Raw genomic sequence first — 17500 nt, forward strand, 5'->3', positions numbered from 1 at the left:
TCGGTCTAAAAGAAGATGTGGATGCCCTTGTCCTTCACGAAGCTGCGATTGAAGCTGTGAAACAAGGGGTTGGGTCCAATCATGCTGCCGGAGATGTTTGGGACATCTTCGAGCTATTTGGAAATTCTAAGGGTGAGGCTGAGCTTAAAGTAGAGACTTGGGTACATCGGTGGACAAGGATGACGATGGTATAGTCCTTTGAGTGCGAGCCCGATGAGTAGCCTCAGCCTCGTCTCACTCTACTTGGCCCGATGGCAACTCCTACTAGGAAAATGACCAAAGCTCAAACTTCCAAGGCCTCCCAATCCTCTAAGTCCTCCACTACCCCTTCAGCTGAAGTGGGTAGAAATAAGCAAAAGTCTTCTAGTAAGTACTTTTAGTCTTAGTCTTTTTCCTTCAGTTATAGTTCTTATTCATCAGAGGCATGAACTCACCCTCTTTTCTTTTCTTGTAACCAAGGCCTCTAATGACCAAGAAGCATTCCCCCACTCCCAAAGAGGGGCAGTTGAGCGTCGAGATCTAATTTGAGGACAAAGTAGTCCTTGATACCATTCTTGAGGAGTTAAAGGTATAATTTATGTTCTCTAAGTCCTTAGCTCTTCTTCAAATTCACTTTCCTCAATGCTTGCACTGATTCTCAACTTGTTTTTTGAAATAGGATACTAGAGGTGAAGGGACTGCCTAGCCCGAGGCCTCCTCTCATCCAGCTCGAGCAACACGGTTTTCTCCTTCTCGGGCCAAGCTTTCAAAGGTATACTTTCATTCCACTTATGGTTAAGTTTATGATATTCCAAATGTTAACAAGCCTTTTTACTCTTTTTTAGGCCAAGGTTGAAGTACCAGCTTCTCGAGTCAGACAGAGTTCAACTCCCACTTCTTCTGTTTCTCATCCTCTTATGGTGGTGGCACCTACTTCTCAAATCAACCCAACCACTGGGGAGTTGCTACACTACGTTGAGGATGATAGCAATCCAGTAAGTATCCTTCCCTTTTAAACTTTTCTGAATTTCTCTTTGAAGTTCCCCTTACCTAGTACTTATACTTTATTTTGTTTTGTTTTTTTGTTTTGTTTTTTGTTTTTTTTTTTGTTTTTTGTTTTAAGTTATCTCTAGTGCATGAGGACTATCAACCATCATCAACCACGTTTGGGGAGCCAATAGTCCCTAAGATCTCTGCGGTCTCAGAAGTGACTAGCCTAAAGGCTCCTCAGGCTGCTTCTCGGGCTAACCCACTGGCTTCTCCTTAGGCCACTGCAACCACAAAGGTGGTTCCTTTTTCTGTTCCACGTCCAGCTCAGGTATACAAGTCTTTTACCTTTGTCATTCTCTTATACAAATTGACTTACTAACACTTGTCTTTTCTTTTGGTTTAATAGTTCTCTGGTGAGGGCTCGGGCGACTCTCTTCCTCTTTCACCAAGCAAGGCTGACCCTCCTCAGCCATTAACAGCAACAACACCCTTCCATCTCCTTCTAAAGTTCCAAGCTCAACTCAGTTATACCAACTTCACTTTCCTAGTTTTCCTTTAATTTCAATTGCAGGCCATCCTTCTAATTCATTTTTCCTTGGTTTGCAACAGGGTTCTGGCGAAGGCTGGGGCCAATCTCCTCCACCCGTGGTGCGCAAAGCAGATCTTCTTAGGTTTCCCAAGGCTTGTAGGGTTACAGGGATTCCCATTCCTCGGCCAAAGAAGAAAACCAAGAATGCTGCTACTCATGTCTTCACTTCTTCTGGTCCCACTACTTCACTTCCCACCGAAGCTGGCTCTTCTGCTGCTGCTTCCAGGGGTGTTGGGGTGATGCCCCCACCACTTCTTGCATCCATTTCAGCCACTGCTTCTTTGCCCGAACTTGTCCGCGAGTTCAGGCAAATCAAGACCAAATTAAGGTCTCCTAGGCGTTCCTATGAGCCCTAAAGTCTTCAAAACTCGCGTCGACTCTTCACGGATTGGATGAAGAGCTTGACCGCCTCTTTCAGTCTCAAGGCTCTCCAGGATGTAGAAAAGGCTTTGACTGAGCTATATCAGGCTGAGCAAATGTCAAGGGTTCAGTTCAAGGCCATATCAGGCTGAGCAAATGTCAAGGGTTCAGTTCAAGGCCTTTATCTCTTTCTTTGAGAACCTGCGGGCTTTAAGAGATCAACACCAGAGGGTTGAGAGGAAATCAAATATAGTTAAGTGCTACCAAGATAAGCATACTTAGACTTCAGCCTCATTGAGGCAGCTAGTAAAGGAAAGCTCAGCCATGGAGGACCGCATTATGGTGGTTGCAGCCAAGATCCAGAAACTAGATGAGTAGCTCTTTACTTTGAAAGCTAAGCAGATGACCCTTATTTGCTAACTTTACAAGAAAATAGAAGAAATGAAGAAGGTGAACGAGGAAGCAGATGATTCTGAGGCCCAACTAGCCAACAACAGCATGTACTTAGAAAAGCTTGGCAGATTTTTTACAATCATGCAAACATATCATTCTAGAATAGCTATTTTGGCAAAAGATGTAAAGCTGTTAGGCTATGATCTTTGCAACTTCCTCATTTGATGAAATGAAACGACTTCCTTCTTCCCTTTCACTTGTCTTTTTATTCTTTAAGGCTTAACTATGGTAAATGCACAAACTCAATTCAACTTTTCTCAAAATGCTTAGGCTTTTCCAATATAACAGTCTCTGACATCTCACAAAGTTGGGTGATAATTCTTCAAAAACTTAGCATTGCCTGGATGTTTTTGCAAACTTATTTCTAAATCTGCTAAGTAGTAGCCTCCTTGGTCTAACAACCTGTTGATACTGAAAGGTCATTCCCTAGTGGGGCTCCACTCTCCAAAGCCTCTAACTTGAGCTCCTAAGGGTAGAATTGCTTTCCACACTAACTCTCTTTCCTTGAAGGTTTTCAACTTCACTGTTTTGTTATAAGCTCAGGCAACCGCTCTCTTCCCTTCTTGAATTTTGTTCAAGGCTTTAATTCGAGCTACATCTAAATCTTCAACTCCTGGACGCATAGCTTGAATGTATTCTTCACTATGTAGACCAAACTGATTTTGAAGTCTGACAGAACTGACATTGATTTCCATAAGGAAAATAGCAACTTGCCCAAAGGTTAAGGCGTAAGGAGTAGTTCCAGTTCCTGCCTTTTTGGAGGTTCTGTAGGCCCAAAGAGTATCCCCCAACTTTTCATGCCATTTCTCTAGACTACCTACCACTATTCTTTTAATGATATTTACCAAGATCTAATTGCTAGCCTCTACTTGACCATTTTATTAGGGATAATAGGGGCAAAACTGGATCATCTTTATTTTGAACTTATCTGTAAACTCCTCTACTTCTTTTGAAATAAAAGATGGCCCTAGGTCTGTAACAATTATCTCAGGCACTCCATATCTGTGTAGGATCTTGGCTTCAATGAACTTCTTCACAGTAGCTGAAGTGATGGTCTTCATGGCTAAGGTTTCTACCTACTTGGTGAAGTAGTCAGTTGCTACAATTATGAAGGTGTGCCCCTTACTAGAGGCCAGGTAAATTTGCCCAATGAAGTCTATAGCCTACCTTCTGAAAAGCCAAGGCTTTACTACTATATTTAAAGGTACTGAGGGTATGTGCTAAAATGGCCCATGCCATTGGCATTCTTCACAACCCCTGGCATAAGCCTTACGGTCCTTTTCCATGTCGAGTCAAAAGTGGTCATACCTTTTTAATAACCACCTCATTGTGGTTCTAGCTTGATGTGCCCCACAAATGCCTTCATGTACTTCAGTCATTACTCTCATTGACTTTTCCAGGCCCAAGCATTTCAACAGAAGTCCATCTGGAGTCTTTCTCAGCAAAGTTCTATCCCATGCGACATACTTAGTTGCTTGCCACCTATCCTTCCTACTTGTGGGTAATGAAGGATCATTCAAGTACTGGATGATGGATGTTCTCCAGTCTTCTACCTCATGTTCTTTAGTCATTATATCTAGACGGAACCCTCTTTTAAAGATAGAATAGAGGTTTCTTTGTCGTACCTCTACATCCACTTCAAACCTTCTTTCTTGGATTAGTGCTCCAAAAGCCATTTGTGCCAACTCATTGGCAATTGAATTTGATTCTCTGGGAACATGATTGACTAAAATCTCAGTACCCCAATAACTCAACAATTGAGTAACTGCCAAATAATAATCAGCTATGGTGATGTGTCTGCAATTGTAATTCCTATTCAGCTGATTGATCATTAACTCTGAATCACCAAACACCTCGACTTCAGTTACCAATTATCAAGGCAATGGAATTAAGGGGTAATAGAGAGTACCACTGGGATGCTAAGCCGACCAACGAATTTCCAAACAACCTTAACTTGTCGTTATGATTGTCTTCAAATGCCACACAATAGTTGGAAAACTTAAAGATGTGATCCCTAGAAGATACATTACAATCCTCCCTACAGAAGGTTGGGAACGTCGGCATCTTGAAGTTAAGGGGTAAAGGGTTCTGCTCATCAATATATTCAGGGTAGCGCTTCTGGTAGGTGATCCTGAACAGGGGGTGAGCCTCTGGTTGGGCAGTCTTGACCATCGTTCTTCTTAGCTCAGCCAACTCATCTCTGAGTTGCTGGTTAGCTGCATTGTTGTGTAGGGTGTAAGGAGGTTCCCACTTCGGGCTACACTCATTGCCCGAGAAAGCCTCCTTCTTTGGTTCAAGTTGTCTCCATTTGGCCCATCCTCCATTGGTGGTGGCCTATACGGATGAGGCTTGCTTGTTGCTGCGAACCCATATTTCTCGTTAGACTCCCCAACTTGTTGATTTATTCCATACTTCCTCTTATCTTGCCCAATCTACCCCCTACTATCTAGTGGAAATAATAAAGGATCGGGCAAATCTGTCTCCAGTATCTCCTCTGCTTCTAGGTGACTGGTTCTATATTCTACCTTATTCTTCCCTCTATCCTTCTTTTCCTCAAGCAAAGGAAACAAGGGAATTATTGGCTCTCTTTCAGGGCTTGTTTCCCTAACTATTTCTCTGGTTTGATCATTCATTAGCGAAAAATACTCCAGATCTAATCTTTTCTGCAAACTCCCAGTTAATGAACAAAGTCAGCTGACTTCACCTCTAGTCTATAGAGAGATCTTCTCCATACTTTTCAATACTTGCACCATGGTGACTTGCAAGTCTTCATTGGTAACTTTTCCGCCCAACTTCTCAAAAGAAGTTGGACTCTCCAGGATCGCATGGCCTCGTAAAGAGGGAAAATCTTCTGGGAAATCTGTCATGTCTGATCTTGGTAGACAATGAGGTGGCCCGTACGCTGTGTTCCACCTGAAAGTTCGTTCATTTCTTCTTTTTGGCATAAAAGACTATATGTCCCACCAGGCGTGCCAAAACTATGTTCATGGCAAAGATGGTGTCGGCCCTTCGCACAGCTCTCCTGGGCTAAATGGCACTTGGTGTGTTGTTAGTCAAATTCTTGCTTGTTTGGTGTGCTACAAGAAGAGTTCAAAGTTAGTCTGAGAGGTGCCTTTGTAGGGCCTTTGGTGTAGGCCTTGAGGCTCACAATCAAAACTAACCAAGATTTAGGCGTGCCATTGTTATCTCAGTATAACAGATGTAGAATAGATATGATTTAAGTCAATTACTTGCGCCCCATGTTACTTAAACTTCTTATTATAAAAGGATTGTCATAGATGGATTAAGTCTGCATTAAGTTCTTTTTCTTGCCTTGTAAACAAGGACTTTTAGTTCATAATCTTATATGTCCAAAAAAGAGGGAGTCCAGAGCCTTTTAAACCATTTCCTCGATTCCAGTTTATTCTTAATGAAAACAAGTTTATTAAGTTAACCAGATATGGATGCAGATGGGGCTATTGAGTATAAAACAGGTGGGAATAACTTGAATATATGCTAAAAAGTACATTAAAATGATAGATCTACTAAATTAAAGGATGAACAAAGAGACTCGGGCAAGATTTCACCTTGTCTGGCAAGGTCGCACCTCTTGCATCCACTTTTCTTTGAGTTTATAGAGGTTGTATGCTAAAAAGGTATGGATGGTAAACAAGTTTTACACAAAGGAATCGATACTACAACACTAAGGAAGGTAGCAGAGCTTTTACACTTAGACAAATGATAGCTTTTCTAAAAGCAGTTCCACCCCTAACACAAATGCGCCAGCACCCAGCGCATTTATCCACTCAGTGAACAGTGATAGACCCCAATAAACAGTAATATACCAAATGCATCTCCACCCCTAAAAATCCGCTGGCACCCAGCCCATCTAATATTATATTATTTTATTCATATCAATTAATATTTTATCATTTAATTTATTTGTTCTTTTTTCTTCCTTTCTCTCGAAAGGTCTAGCATTTTTGTTTCCTTCCCACTACTTCCATTCCTTCTCTGGTCCTTTCTCCCCTTATTTCTCCGACAAACCGTCTCCCCTTCATTTAGATCAAAAGACCAGCAGGTCTTTCTTCTTGTTCCTCGAATCAGAGAGAGCTATCTCTGGGCGGAGGAACCGGAGCCCCATGATTGATGGAGTGGAAGTCGGGAAGAGGAATGAGGGATTTGAGATGGGGTGTAGATGAAAAAGGCATACGGGTGTATTGGATGGGGTTCCAGGGATCAGAAGGCGTCAAAGGCGCGACAGAGTGATGAAGGTGGAGATTGCGGTAAAGGTGCAGGTAAAGGCCCACGACGTCACGCTAACGTCAGCATGGCATCATACGGGTCGACTCACGCCTTTGTCGATTTTGGGCTAGCCTGAAGACCAGCTTGGGCTGGGTGCCGGTCAAAATACTGGGCTGGAGTGGTTTCACTGAGTGCCAGGCTGGTTTTTTGGCTGGGTGCTGGCCTTTCTCACCTCCGGTGGAACTACTTTAAGGGAATTATTGCTAAAATGATTGAATCTAAACAACTTTTAGCTTTTCTAGATGCAAATCTAGCTTGAGAGCATAGTTTGTATGTTGTTTGTTTGATTGGTTGAGTGTCTTTGTCTCTATTGTCTCCTTTGGCTTTTATAGACACCTTGGTGATGCGAGATTTATACGCACACAAATTAAACCCTCTTTTCGTCAAATTGTAGTATATGTATAAGTAGGGATCGTTCTGGACCGGGGATTAGGAGGGATTGTTAACCACTTGGATTTGACTCAAAAACGTAAAATAACAATATGAAACACTATACTAGACTCAAGGAATGCAAAACTAAACTTTAAAACACTAAAACAAACCAAAAGACTCAAACATTACCCAAAACACTCAAAACTGCCTTAAAATCACTTTCTGGGCAGTTTTGAGCACCTTGAGTACTTTGGACGAATTTGGGAAACAAAATGAATCAAAACACTTATAAACACAAACTAAATGTATTTCTAACTAATCTAACACTTTAAAATAAATGGGGGAAAGGTTTTGACGAATTTAAAATTAAAACAGAAACTTAGAATTAAAACAGATTCTAAAAACGAAATGGATGAAATAAAATGATGAGAAACTAGTTAGAGGGTTCCTTATCCACACATGAACATAAGCATATAATTTGACTCCCAGTTATGACTTCAACAAACGATGAATGACAATGCTCCAAGTTAATTAGGTCCGCTTAAACTAACTCTCAGATTTCCCTAGATTCATTGGATTGAATGGAATACGCATTACAACCAAATTATTCCTAATCAAAGTCCCTAACCATGGAATACGCATGATAGAGACATTCAACAAAGATCATTAAGTTCAATGGAAATCATAAACATCGACTAGGCATTCATAACTATGGAATACGCATGTTAATCCAGCCTAGGGTTTACTAAACACAATCGTGACTAGCGATTTTTACTACTCATGAATATAAGTTCATAACGATTAGGTGAAATTCCCTTATATCCTAGCATCAAGTTTAGGCATGCAAATTAAGTGTCGACCCTCAACCCACATACATAAACAAGTTCTTAATCAAAACAGAAAAGTAAACCACATCTAAAGTTCGTGAATTCATAACTGGAGTAAATCAAATCATAACCAACATATGTAAATGGCTTCAAATTCGCCTCTAACTAAAAAAAGAAATTAGTTCCACATGTTTAACATAATTGAACAACAAGTTAAATTAAACATGAAAACATAAACAAGTCAATAAACTAGACAGAAAGTAAATATGAAATTGAAATAGAATGAATGGAATTGAAATGGATGAATGCCAGCTAAGGGGTTCATCTCACACATGTTACACTTGCATAATAAAATGATTTCCAATTGCATTTCAATAAACCATGAAACTCAACACCCCGGGTTAATTAGGTCCGCTTAAATTAACCGTCAAGTTCTCCTTAAGTTAATGAATTGGATGGGTTAGCGCAACGCAATCCACAACATTCTCCAAAAGTCCTTTACGTGAACAGCACAATAAAGATACAATCAAAGATCATTAAGCATCATGAAAATTATAAGTATTGACGAGGCATTCGTTACTATGGAATACGCATGAAACTTATGCCAAGAATTTGTTTAACGCGATTGTTTATAAGCAACCTCCACTACTTGTGAATATAAGTTCATAACGATTAGGTGAAACTCACTTATATTCTAGCGTCATATTCATGCATGAAAATTAAGCGCGCATTCTCAATAAACATACATAAATAAGTTATCAATCAAACGGTTAAACAAATTGAATCCACAACTTATGAAACGCAATTAGAAGTAATCAAATCAAAATGCAAGCATAAACATATATTCAAATCACCCCCTAGCTAAAGGGGAGTTTAGTTCCTCATGGTACAAAACAAAGAGAATCAAAGAAACACCTAAACATTCCAACAACTCAAACTTGAATTGTATGAACGTTTAGGCCCTCTTCTCTTCCATGCCTCATTCGTACAAAACAAAGAGTATTGAAATTAAACATAGAAATCAAAGAAACACCTAAACATTCCAACAACTCAAACTTGAATTGTATGAACGTTTAGGCACTCTTCTCTTCCTCTTCGTTGTAGCACAAGGTCTAAGGATAGTTTGATGGTGTGAATGGTTTGGGGAGTGGTGAAAATGGAAGGGGGATGGTGTTTGGATTAATAGGGAGAGCACGGCAAGGGTGTTTGATGTCTACATTCTGAAATGGAAGAGTTGTGACTGAAATGTGTATGAATGAGTGTGAATGAATGTTGTGTGAAGTGTGTATGGTTTTTATAGGGAGATGAATGGATGGGAGAGGGAACATGACAGCTAGGTTAAGTGAATGCATGTGCAAAACAGCTAGGATGGCTGAAATTGTAAGGGAAATGCATGTGCAATGTTGGAAATCTGATGGGAGAAAGGTGGATGCATGTATTGGCTGATTTAAAGAATGTGAGGGAATGATGAAAGGGGAAACATGACAGCTAGGATGAATGCATGTGGAGTGCATGTGCAATGTTTTAAAGGATGGAATGCATGTGAATATGCTAGAAATCTGATGGGAATGAATGATTAAATGTGAATGGCTGATTAGAATCTAGGGTGCATGTGGGTTAGAAATGCATGTGGGTGAATGTTTGAATGATTAAAAAGGAAACATGACAGCTAGGTTGGTTGGTGGCTGCCATGGAGGTGTGGAATGATGGATTTGCACAAGGGGAATGCATGTGCACGGTTTTGGTGTGGAGAAATGATTATGGATGCATGTGTTGAATGATTTCTTGGTGAGGGATGTGGAGTGGCTGGAATGATGAAAGAATAAAGGGTGCATGTGGGTTAATTAATTAAAGGGAGTTCATGTGCAATGTTGTTGTTGGTGCAATGATGGAGGAACAAGTGCATGTGGCTGAAATGTGGAAGGTGTGTAGCTACTTCAAGTAGGAATCCTTGTGACATCAACTCTTCAATTTCGTCCATTCATTTTGCTCCAAGTATAAGCTATCCCTTCCAATTCCAATTTTGCTCCAAAATGCATCTTTTTGCTTCCTTAGCCACATGAACCTAAAAACACACGAAAATGGCTTAAACGCCAAAAACAACTATGAATTAACAATATAAATGCACGAAAACAAGCTAAGTAAGTCGCCTAAATATGCTCCTATCACTTGGCCCGACTGCTTTAGCCTCCTTCTTGGCCGAGGGCTTTTAGGGGTAGTGAGTCATCTTGTATTTACACCTTTATGCCATCAAAAAGTGTTTTTTGGTTGGTAGTAAGCTGGTCTCTGTCACTTGTCACTTCAACCATAGGCACATGGCCTATGCCTTGGCTGAGAAGGCTTCAATGGGCTTCAGGCTTCGTAGCTAGGCTTCGAGCAAGTTCATCTCGTCTTGGTGTCTTTGGGCCTCTATTCTGCTAAGCCCAACGTTCAAATATTAACCCAAACACCCCCATTGCTTGATTTCGGTCCAAACAACGAGTCCTTTTGATGCCTAAAATTGGTCCTAGATCGGCGCTAGGGGTTTTTACCCTACCAACAAGCATCACGCAGCCCTTATATTTGTAAATTTCAAAACGTTGCTCCAATGTAAATGTTAGAAAATGATGCAGCAATTTCACAGAAACAAATCAACAACCAATCCACATTTGTGAATCGTAAGTAGCGAAGAAATCAACTCAGACAAAAGTAAATGGAAATATAGTACATAAAGATGAAGTACCATTACCGATCGAATTTTGGAAAACATGAATTTATACAACCTCTCACATGTAATTAGTTGGCCATTTGTTACTTAATTTCTCTGTTTTCAGAGTGTTGGCTAATTAGACTATATATACTTCCCCAATGTCACACAATTCAGCAGACACAAAAGTCATGAGTTCATCAGTTTCTCCGATTATCAAACAAGATCCAACGGTGGTTATGGTGTTGTCGTCTATCTTTTGCGCTTGGACTTTAAGGAGGTGACTGATTGAGAGTTGCTGTGCCAGTTCCGCTTCCTTTGGTTAATGAACCAGTTGTTTATCTGCTTCAGCTGCAACCCTGTCTCCTCCACAAGCTTTGCCTTGTCATCTTCCTGCATATATCATGTGAATCTTTCATTAATTCTTCGAGGAGGAGTCAAATGACACTATTGTTATAGCAAACAGTCCAATTATATCGCTATCATCTCTGACACGATGTAGAAATGTTCCCAAAAAGCACTATTATCGTAACAAAAAGTCTCATTATACTGTTATCATCGAGATATGATGTTGATAATGTCACTATTAGTCCCATTATAACGAATCAACGACAGTAACTAGTGCTACATAGTCTTGATATGTCACAAATAATGTATCAATATGCTGTCAATCTTGCCAATGTTGTTGATTCGCTACAGTATTAATGTTATTCAAGAGCTTCTCCCTGATTTCTGCCATCATTTCTTAACGCTGTAGTCTAAGCAGAATGTTAAGTGTGTGTATATATACATATACATATACGTATGTGTGTGTGTGTGTGTGTGTGTATGGAGTGTAATAAAATCATATATGAATGGTGAATTTGCTTGCTTACAGTTGGGTAGGGCCACTTAGAGTGTTGCTGCCACCAATTCTTCAACACCGTAGTTGTGTCCCCAGGTAATTTCCCTGCCCTTCTTTTTCTTAGAATTTCCTCTCTTACATCTTCAATTCTTGACTTAAATCCCTGCAAATTTTTAACAATGCACGTTTGTTATATAGGATACAGAAAGCTCAGTTCACATCCCGAAAGCGAAACAACTTAATTGCAGCAATGGTGTAATTTTTGTGTGTATGTTTTACCTGCTTCAGCTCAATCTTCAATTCCTGTCGAACTCTTTCCATTAACGATCGTTCAGATTCAGTTGGGAGTAGGGGGCCAAATCCCATCATATCATGCCCTTCGCCGCCGGATTGATCCATTGTGAAATCCATCGGCATGTCATCCTCATCGTCGGACATTGTTGCACCCGAAACTTCGCCCAGACTCACTCCTGAAAGAGATGAAACAGAGGCAATTAAGCCTCAAATATCAGTGATTATTTCTACTTTTTATTTGGGCTGGGCTCAGGTGGCTTCAGCCTAGCTTAGCTAATGTTATGCTAATAAACGGTTAACAGAAATGAGTTAACTTACTAAGAATTTCATGAACCGTTTGATAACCATTTTGTTTTTAATTTTTATTTTTTGTGTTAAGAGACACAGCAGAAATACGTAGAGAAAGTAAGGGATGAAGAAGAGTGAATGAATGATGGTGGGAGAGATGTAGAAAAATGTATAAGGAAAGACGCACGAAATGAAAGCTTTCCCATAACCATAGGGACAAAATGTACAAGGAAAATGTAGAAAAAAATGTACAAGGAAAGACGCACAAAATGTACAAGAAATAAAGGATATGTATGATGAAGCAATGACTGCCGTAAGAACTCATGAATGACATATTCAAGATGATATCTCTTGGTGTATGCTTTTAGCAGGTGATATAATGTTGAACGATGAAATGCAGGACAAAGTAAATACGAAACATAACTTTTGGCCAGAAGTGTTGGAATCTAAAGGTCTTTGCCTAAGTAGGTTAATATAAAGTATTAAGAGTGCACGTTCAGTTCGAACAAGGGCCCAAATGAGATAGAGTGAGGATTGGAATCAGGAAGTACAAAGAGTGACACTTTTGTTATCTTAGATTATCTTGCAAAAGAACGAAGGATTGGATGGAGATTTCAACCAAAGAATACAAGCTGGATCGATGAAGTGGAAGAAGACATCGGGTGTATTTTGCACCTGTAATATGCGATTAGAACTCAAGGGAAAAATTTATAGGACGACAATAAGGCTAAAAATGCATTATGATATAGAATGTTGGGTGGTCAAGCATCAACATGTGCAGAAAATTAGTGTAGATGAGATGAGAATGCTTCATTGGATGTGTGGCCACATGATAAAGGACGTGATTAAGAACGAGGATATCCGAAGTAAAGTAGGAGTGGCTGCAAGGGAAGATTAGATGAGAGAAAGTCAGTCAAGGTGGTTTGTACATGTGAAACGAAGACCTATAGATGCTCCACTTAGGAAATGCGATTATGAGACAAAGGCTTAAGACAAAGAGGTAGAGGAAGACCTAGGAAGACTTGGAAAGAGACTTTAAGAAAAGAAATGGAGTGCTTGGAGCTAATTGAAGACTTAACGCAAACCGTAGCGCACTGACGTTCTAAGATTCATACATCGACCCCACTTAATGGGGTAAAGCTTGTTGTTGTTGAAAGGAGCACAAAACGAAAATTTAAAACACAAAATTGTTTCATTTAAGATTTTGTTTTCATTTCTTCCTCAATTTTTTTCCTTCTCCCATCATCCTTCTTCATACCAAAAACCCAAAATCAAATGATTATCAAACAGATCCTTAATTATTTGGGCTCAAGAAAGCAGTCAAGTCCTTGAGTCTAATCTTCTCGCAACATATATATATATATATATATATATATATATATATATATATATTTCCATTTATCGGAAGCAACATATATAAATTCCATGTATGGTCATTTTTACGAGATCTCAAGTTTACATCACATGAATTGTTTGTTGTGTTAGTGGTTTAAGGAAAACAATAAAGGATACATGATATCTAAAGGTAAATTAATTGTAGTTTTATTCTTTAATTGCAAGTTATCTTCTCCCTTGGTAAATTTGAATATATTTCTACGTAAGAAGAACGTCACATTCAACTGGTGGGCAAAAATTGAACTAGATAACTTACAAATTTTATGTATGTTGGAATGACAAAACACATATCACCAAATTTTTGTCTAAGTTGGCCACAAGTCAAGTTATTATAGGTTCCTCCATCCCTCCCCGCCCCCTCTATACACATATATACATATGTATATTTTATATATATATATATATATATATATATATATATATGTATATGTATATAATCACCAGTTGGTTCTAGCTAGAAGGCATATACATTATGATATTCCGCATGCATGCAAGAATTGAAAAGAACAACAATGTAGGATTCTTCTTCTCTTTTTTCTTAGGTCTTGGTAAAACCTAGCTAGATCGAAATTTGTATTACATAGTTAATTAAATAGATATACTCGTCAGTGTTTGATAGAATATTTCACTAATAATTTGTCATCTTCCATGTTTGCTACTAATTTGTCTTTTACTTTACCTTGATAACAACTAAAACTCTTTTTTATTAAACCCTTGTCAACATACCATCACTTTAAACTAAGGCAAACAGACAAGTCTAATTTGGACCATTCCAGTCAGCTTTATAACTCAGTGGCCTTTGAGTCTTTGTTCTTAAGCAAAAAAACAAAAAGAAAGAAATTAGTATTCCAGGCTACCATTACCATGTATATGCAGCCTTCGATGTCATGAACCCTAAAATTGGCTTGAAAACAAGTAATTACTGAACCAATAATACTATAATGTACAGAGACTGCAAAGAATATATGAAATTTTCAGAGTGAGATCAAAACTTTTAGGGTTTATCTTTGATGTCTCTAGGCTCTAGCATTGTTGAAAATATCTTGTGCAACTTGTATTCTACTTTTTATTCAGTGTCCCCAACCCTAACAACCAATTAATCAGAATATAAATCCGAAAATGTAGTAGTAAATAATATTTAGAGGGAGATCGAGAGGAGAGGGGGACGACAGAGAGATGGGAGAAGGGACTCAGATGTCTAATTTGATTGTAGTTTTTCTGTTCTTGTGTTATTATTTATTCTAATCTTTATGGATTTTATTTACCCTTCAAGTAATACAAGTCATACAAAAAAATGATCTTCTAAATCATATAGGGTTCTTACTGGCTAAAATACTACTAACGAGGCATTTTTCCATACCTTAATAATTTATTGAAGCTTCGTAAATCTTATTTTATTCTTTTGGAATTAATAAATTTAGTGAAGAGACCTTGTACCAGTTTCAGCTACCGTCTCCACCTAGCAGGTCCCCCACAAATCCAACCCTTCTGTATAATCATCATTAACTAATGTAATGTGATTAGTTAATTATATGCACTTAGTTATACTCCACCACCAAACTAATCACCAAACTTCCAACATATGGATAATCCAACAAACAAACAAGTTCATGCATTCTATATTTATATTCCCAAAAAAAAAATATTAATCGCTGCAATCATCAAAACCAAATATTCTACTGCAACATTGTTAGTTAGGTCATGGAGACTACTCATGGGAGGATGCAAAAGTTTCTTAGTCTTGTCGTCGACACGTTAAACACTACATAGAATTATCAATTTATTCATGTTATAACATGTATATTATGTAACTATAATTGATGATATTATATTTTAAGTTTATCATATAACAATATTTTTATCTACTCATATTATAATAAGTCGATTAATATTACCACTTCACCGTTATCCTCATTACCGGTTGAACCTAATTAGCCAACCCCTATCCACCACTTAACTTTGATTAATTAGTTTTCGTAGACTCTACCCCATACCGCACCCACTTCTTACAAGGAAAGTACTCAAACCTCCAGAACCCCAGAATAGCTGGTCCGGGTCCTTCTTATCTTTATGCCTTCCAAACACATTAAAACATCACAAAACGTCCCAGCACAGATAACAGAAGCAAATTTCATTCCCATTGACAAAACTAAACAAATATTCTAAACATTTCTAACACCAGCTGATGATAAAGCCAACATTTATACTTGTAACTCATATATTCTAAACGTTTCCATCTCAAACATATATTACGACATCTAATGTTCCCTTGTCAGGTTTATATTGTTAAAAATACAAGTTCAACCACATATCAACACGATGAATAGTCGGAATTCAGAGTCTGAAAAATTAACAATAATAGCTAGGAAGGTGAAGTTTTGAGAAAAAGCGAGGAGGGCATACCAGTAAGAGCCTGCAAGTTGCTTTCGATTTCACGGCAGGCCATGACAGCTTCAACCGCATGGACTCTGACATGTTGTTGAAGATGTTCTTTGAAAGAGCACAAAATTATCAGATATTGTGCCTGCAGTAACAATTAATAAACCACCATTAACCAAAAAAAAAAGTAAATCACTAGCTAATAAAACCCAACAAGTACAAATTCAATTACTCAACAAATTAAACCAGATTTAAAATAAATAAAAAAAACATAAATACAAATATATTAATTAGACAGTAACAAATTAATAAAATGGACTAACCAAAAAGTTGTCAAGCTCTTGGCGCTCGTGTGGGGAGACTGACTGGCCATGCTGCTGCTGAGAAGCGTAAGAGCGCAGGAGGTGGTGCGACTGAGACAGCTGAGCGTCTATGAGCGGCAACTGATCGATTGGCGTCGCCACCCTGAGACAGGACACGTGTGCAGACAGGAGCTGCTCGTAAAGAGGGTGCGTGGCTATCTCAGCCTTGAGCTGCCGGTTATGCTGGTCATGATGACCGTCGCCGCCGCCACCAACCATCATCCCCAACCCGGACTCTTGCATTTCTAGACGACCCGATTCAAATCCGTCGGAGATTCTGAGAAATGGGTTTTGTAGGGAAAGAGGAGAATTATAAAGGGTAATCCAGAGCTTGGACCACAGAGAAAGTAGAAACCCTTGTGGTTTGAGAGTGGGGCTTTTATGCCGTTATGGTGTATAACAGTGTGTTAGAGAGAGAAAGGAAGAAAGAGAAAGTACTTGATACAGGCTTTGAGCATAGTTTAAAATCGTTAGTGGTGTAAGAAAGATGCCGTGGGGGAAGAGAGCCGTGTATTGGGATCTGAGACACACAACTTTCTGCACCACGTCTGAGAGAAACAAAGATTTTACATAAACATAGAGAAATAAAGATTTTAAAGCTTCGGTGTTGTGAGGTTTTCAAGGTTTTGTTTTGTTTTGGTTTTTGGGGGAGAGAAGATTTCAGAAATATGGGGCAATAGCACGAATCATTACCATGAAAGCGGCTGCAGGAGAGCTCGTAAAAAGAACAAGAAGATAAAAGCTGGTTGCTTCTGTGGCCTGACAAATGAAAGATTTTCCTCTGATTTTTTTTCTTCTTTTTTCCTCTGATTTTTGTTTTGGGTTTTAATTCAACTTTGGCAAAAGGATTTGATTGAGGTGGTTAAATACAATTAATTATAACTAATCTTTGGTTTATTAGGGTTTATTTTATTTCTAGATAAATGATAACATCAATGAGTTAACTTGTTAATTGTTATGGCAAAGAAAAATCGGTGAGAGTCAAACTCACACCGCAGAAGCATTATGTCTTTTCGTCACTGTGATAAAACACTATTTGCTACCAAAAGTGAATTTTGATTAGGTATGCATCAACAGACAAATGAATTATTTTTAATTTGCCCTTTTCAAAATGACAAGTAGGCTTCAACCATCTATTTAAAGAAGTGATTTGGACACTTCACAGGATAATAAACCGAGCACTCCCTACTATCCGATTATTGTTGATTAACACTCCACGGACACCAGATCTTTCCATCTAGCTCCTGCGGTCATACAGTATAAAGTTGTAGAACAATAAACAATTTACAATGCAAATTAACTTTTAAAGGATTGGATGAAATAATAAGCATATGAATATGATACTAAGTTGTATATGTGTGTACAGTCGGAGCTGTTCAATTTATTAATTTTCATCTG

At 38.7% G+C, this 17500-nt stretch overlaps 1 protein-coding gene across 1 annotated transcript; it reads right to left on the reverse strand.

Moving 5' to 3' along the window:
- Nucleotides 1-10516: 10516 nt before the first annotated feature.
- LOC137722507 (homeobox protein HD1) lies at nucleotides 10517-16957 on the reverse strand. The gene is made up of 5 exons (XM_068461522.2): nucleotides 16064-16957; nucleotides 15765-15885; nucleotides 11664-11854; nucleotides 11416-11547; nucleotides 10517-10933 (listed from the first exon to the last, which is right to left on the reverse strand). Exons 1-5 carry the CDS (start codon nucleotides 16343-16345, stop codon nucleotides 10793-10795), a joined length of 867 nt encoding a protein of 288 aa, XP_068317623.1. The 5' UTR covers nucleotides 16346-16957; the 3' UTR covers nucleotides 10517-10792.
- Nucleotides 16958-17500: the final 543 nt, after the last annotated feature.

The sequence above is a fragment of the Pyrus communis genome, chromosome 4, assembly GCF_041283825.1.
Source record: "Pyrus communis isolate YQ-2024b chromosome 4, ASM4128382v1, whole genome shotgun sequence".
NCBI lineage: Eukaryota > Viridiplantae > Streptophyta > Magnoliopsida > Rosales > Rosaceae > Pyrus > Pyrus communis.

Coding starts and splice junctions, on each gene's coding strand:
- LOC137722507 (XM_068461522.2), bottom strand. CDS start 16,345: ATGCAAGAGTCCGGGTTGGGGATGATGGTTGGTGGCGGCGGCGACGGT. Junction 15,886..16,063: donor AAGAGCTTGACAACTTTTTG/GTTAGTCCATTT, acceptor TTGTTACTGCAG/GCACAATATCTGATAATTTT. Junction 11,855..15,764: donor CAACTTGCAGGCTCTTACTG/GTATGCCCTCCT, acceptor CATCTCTTTCAG/GAGTGAGTCTGGGCGAAGTT.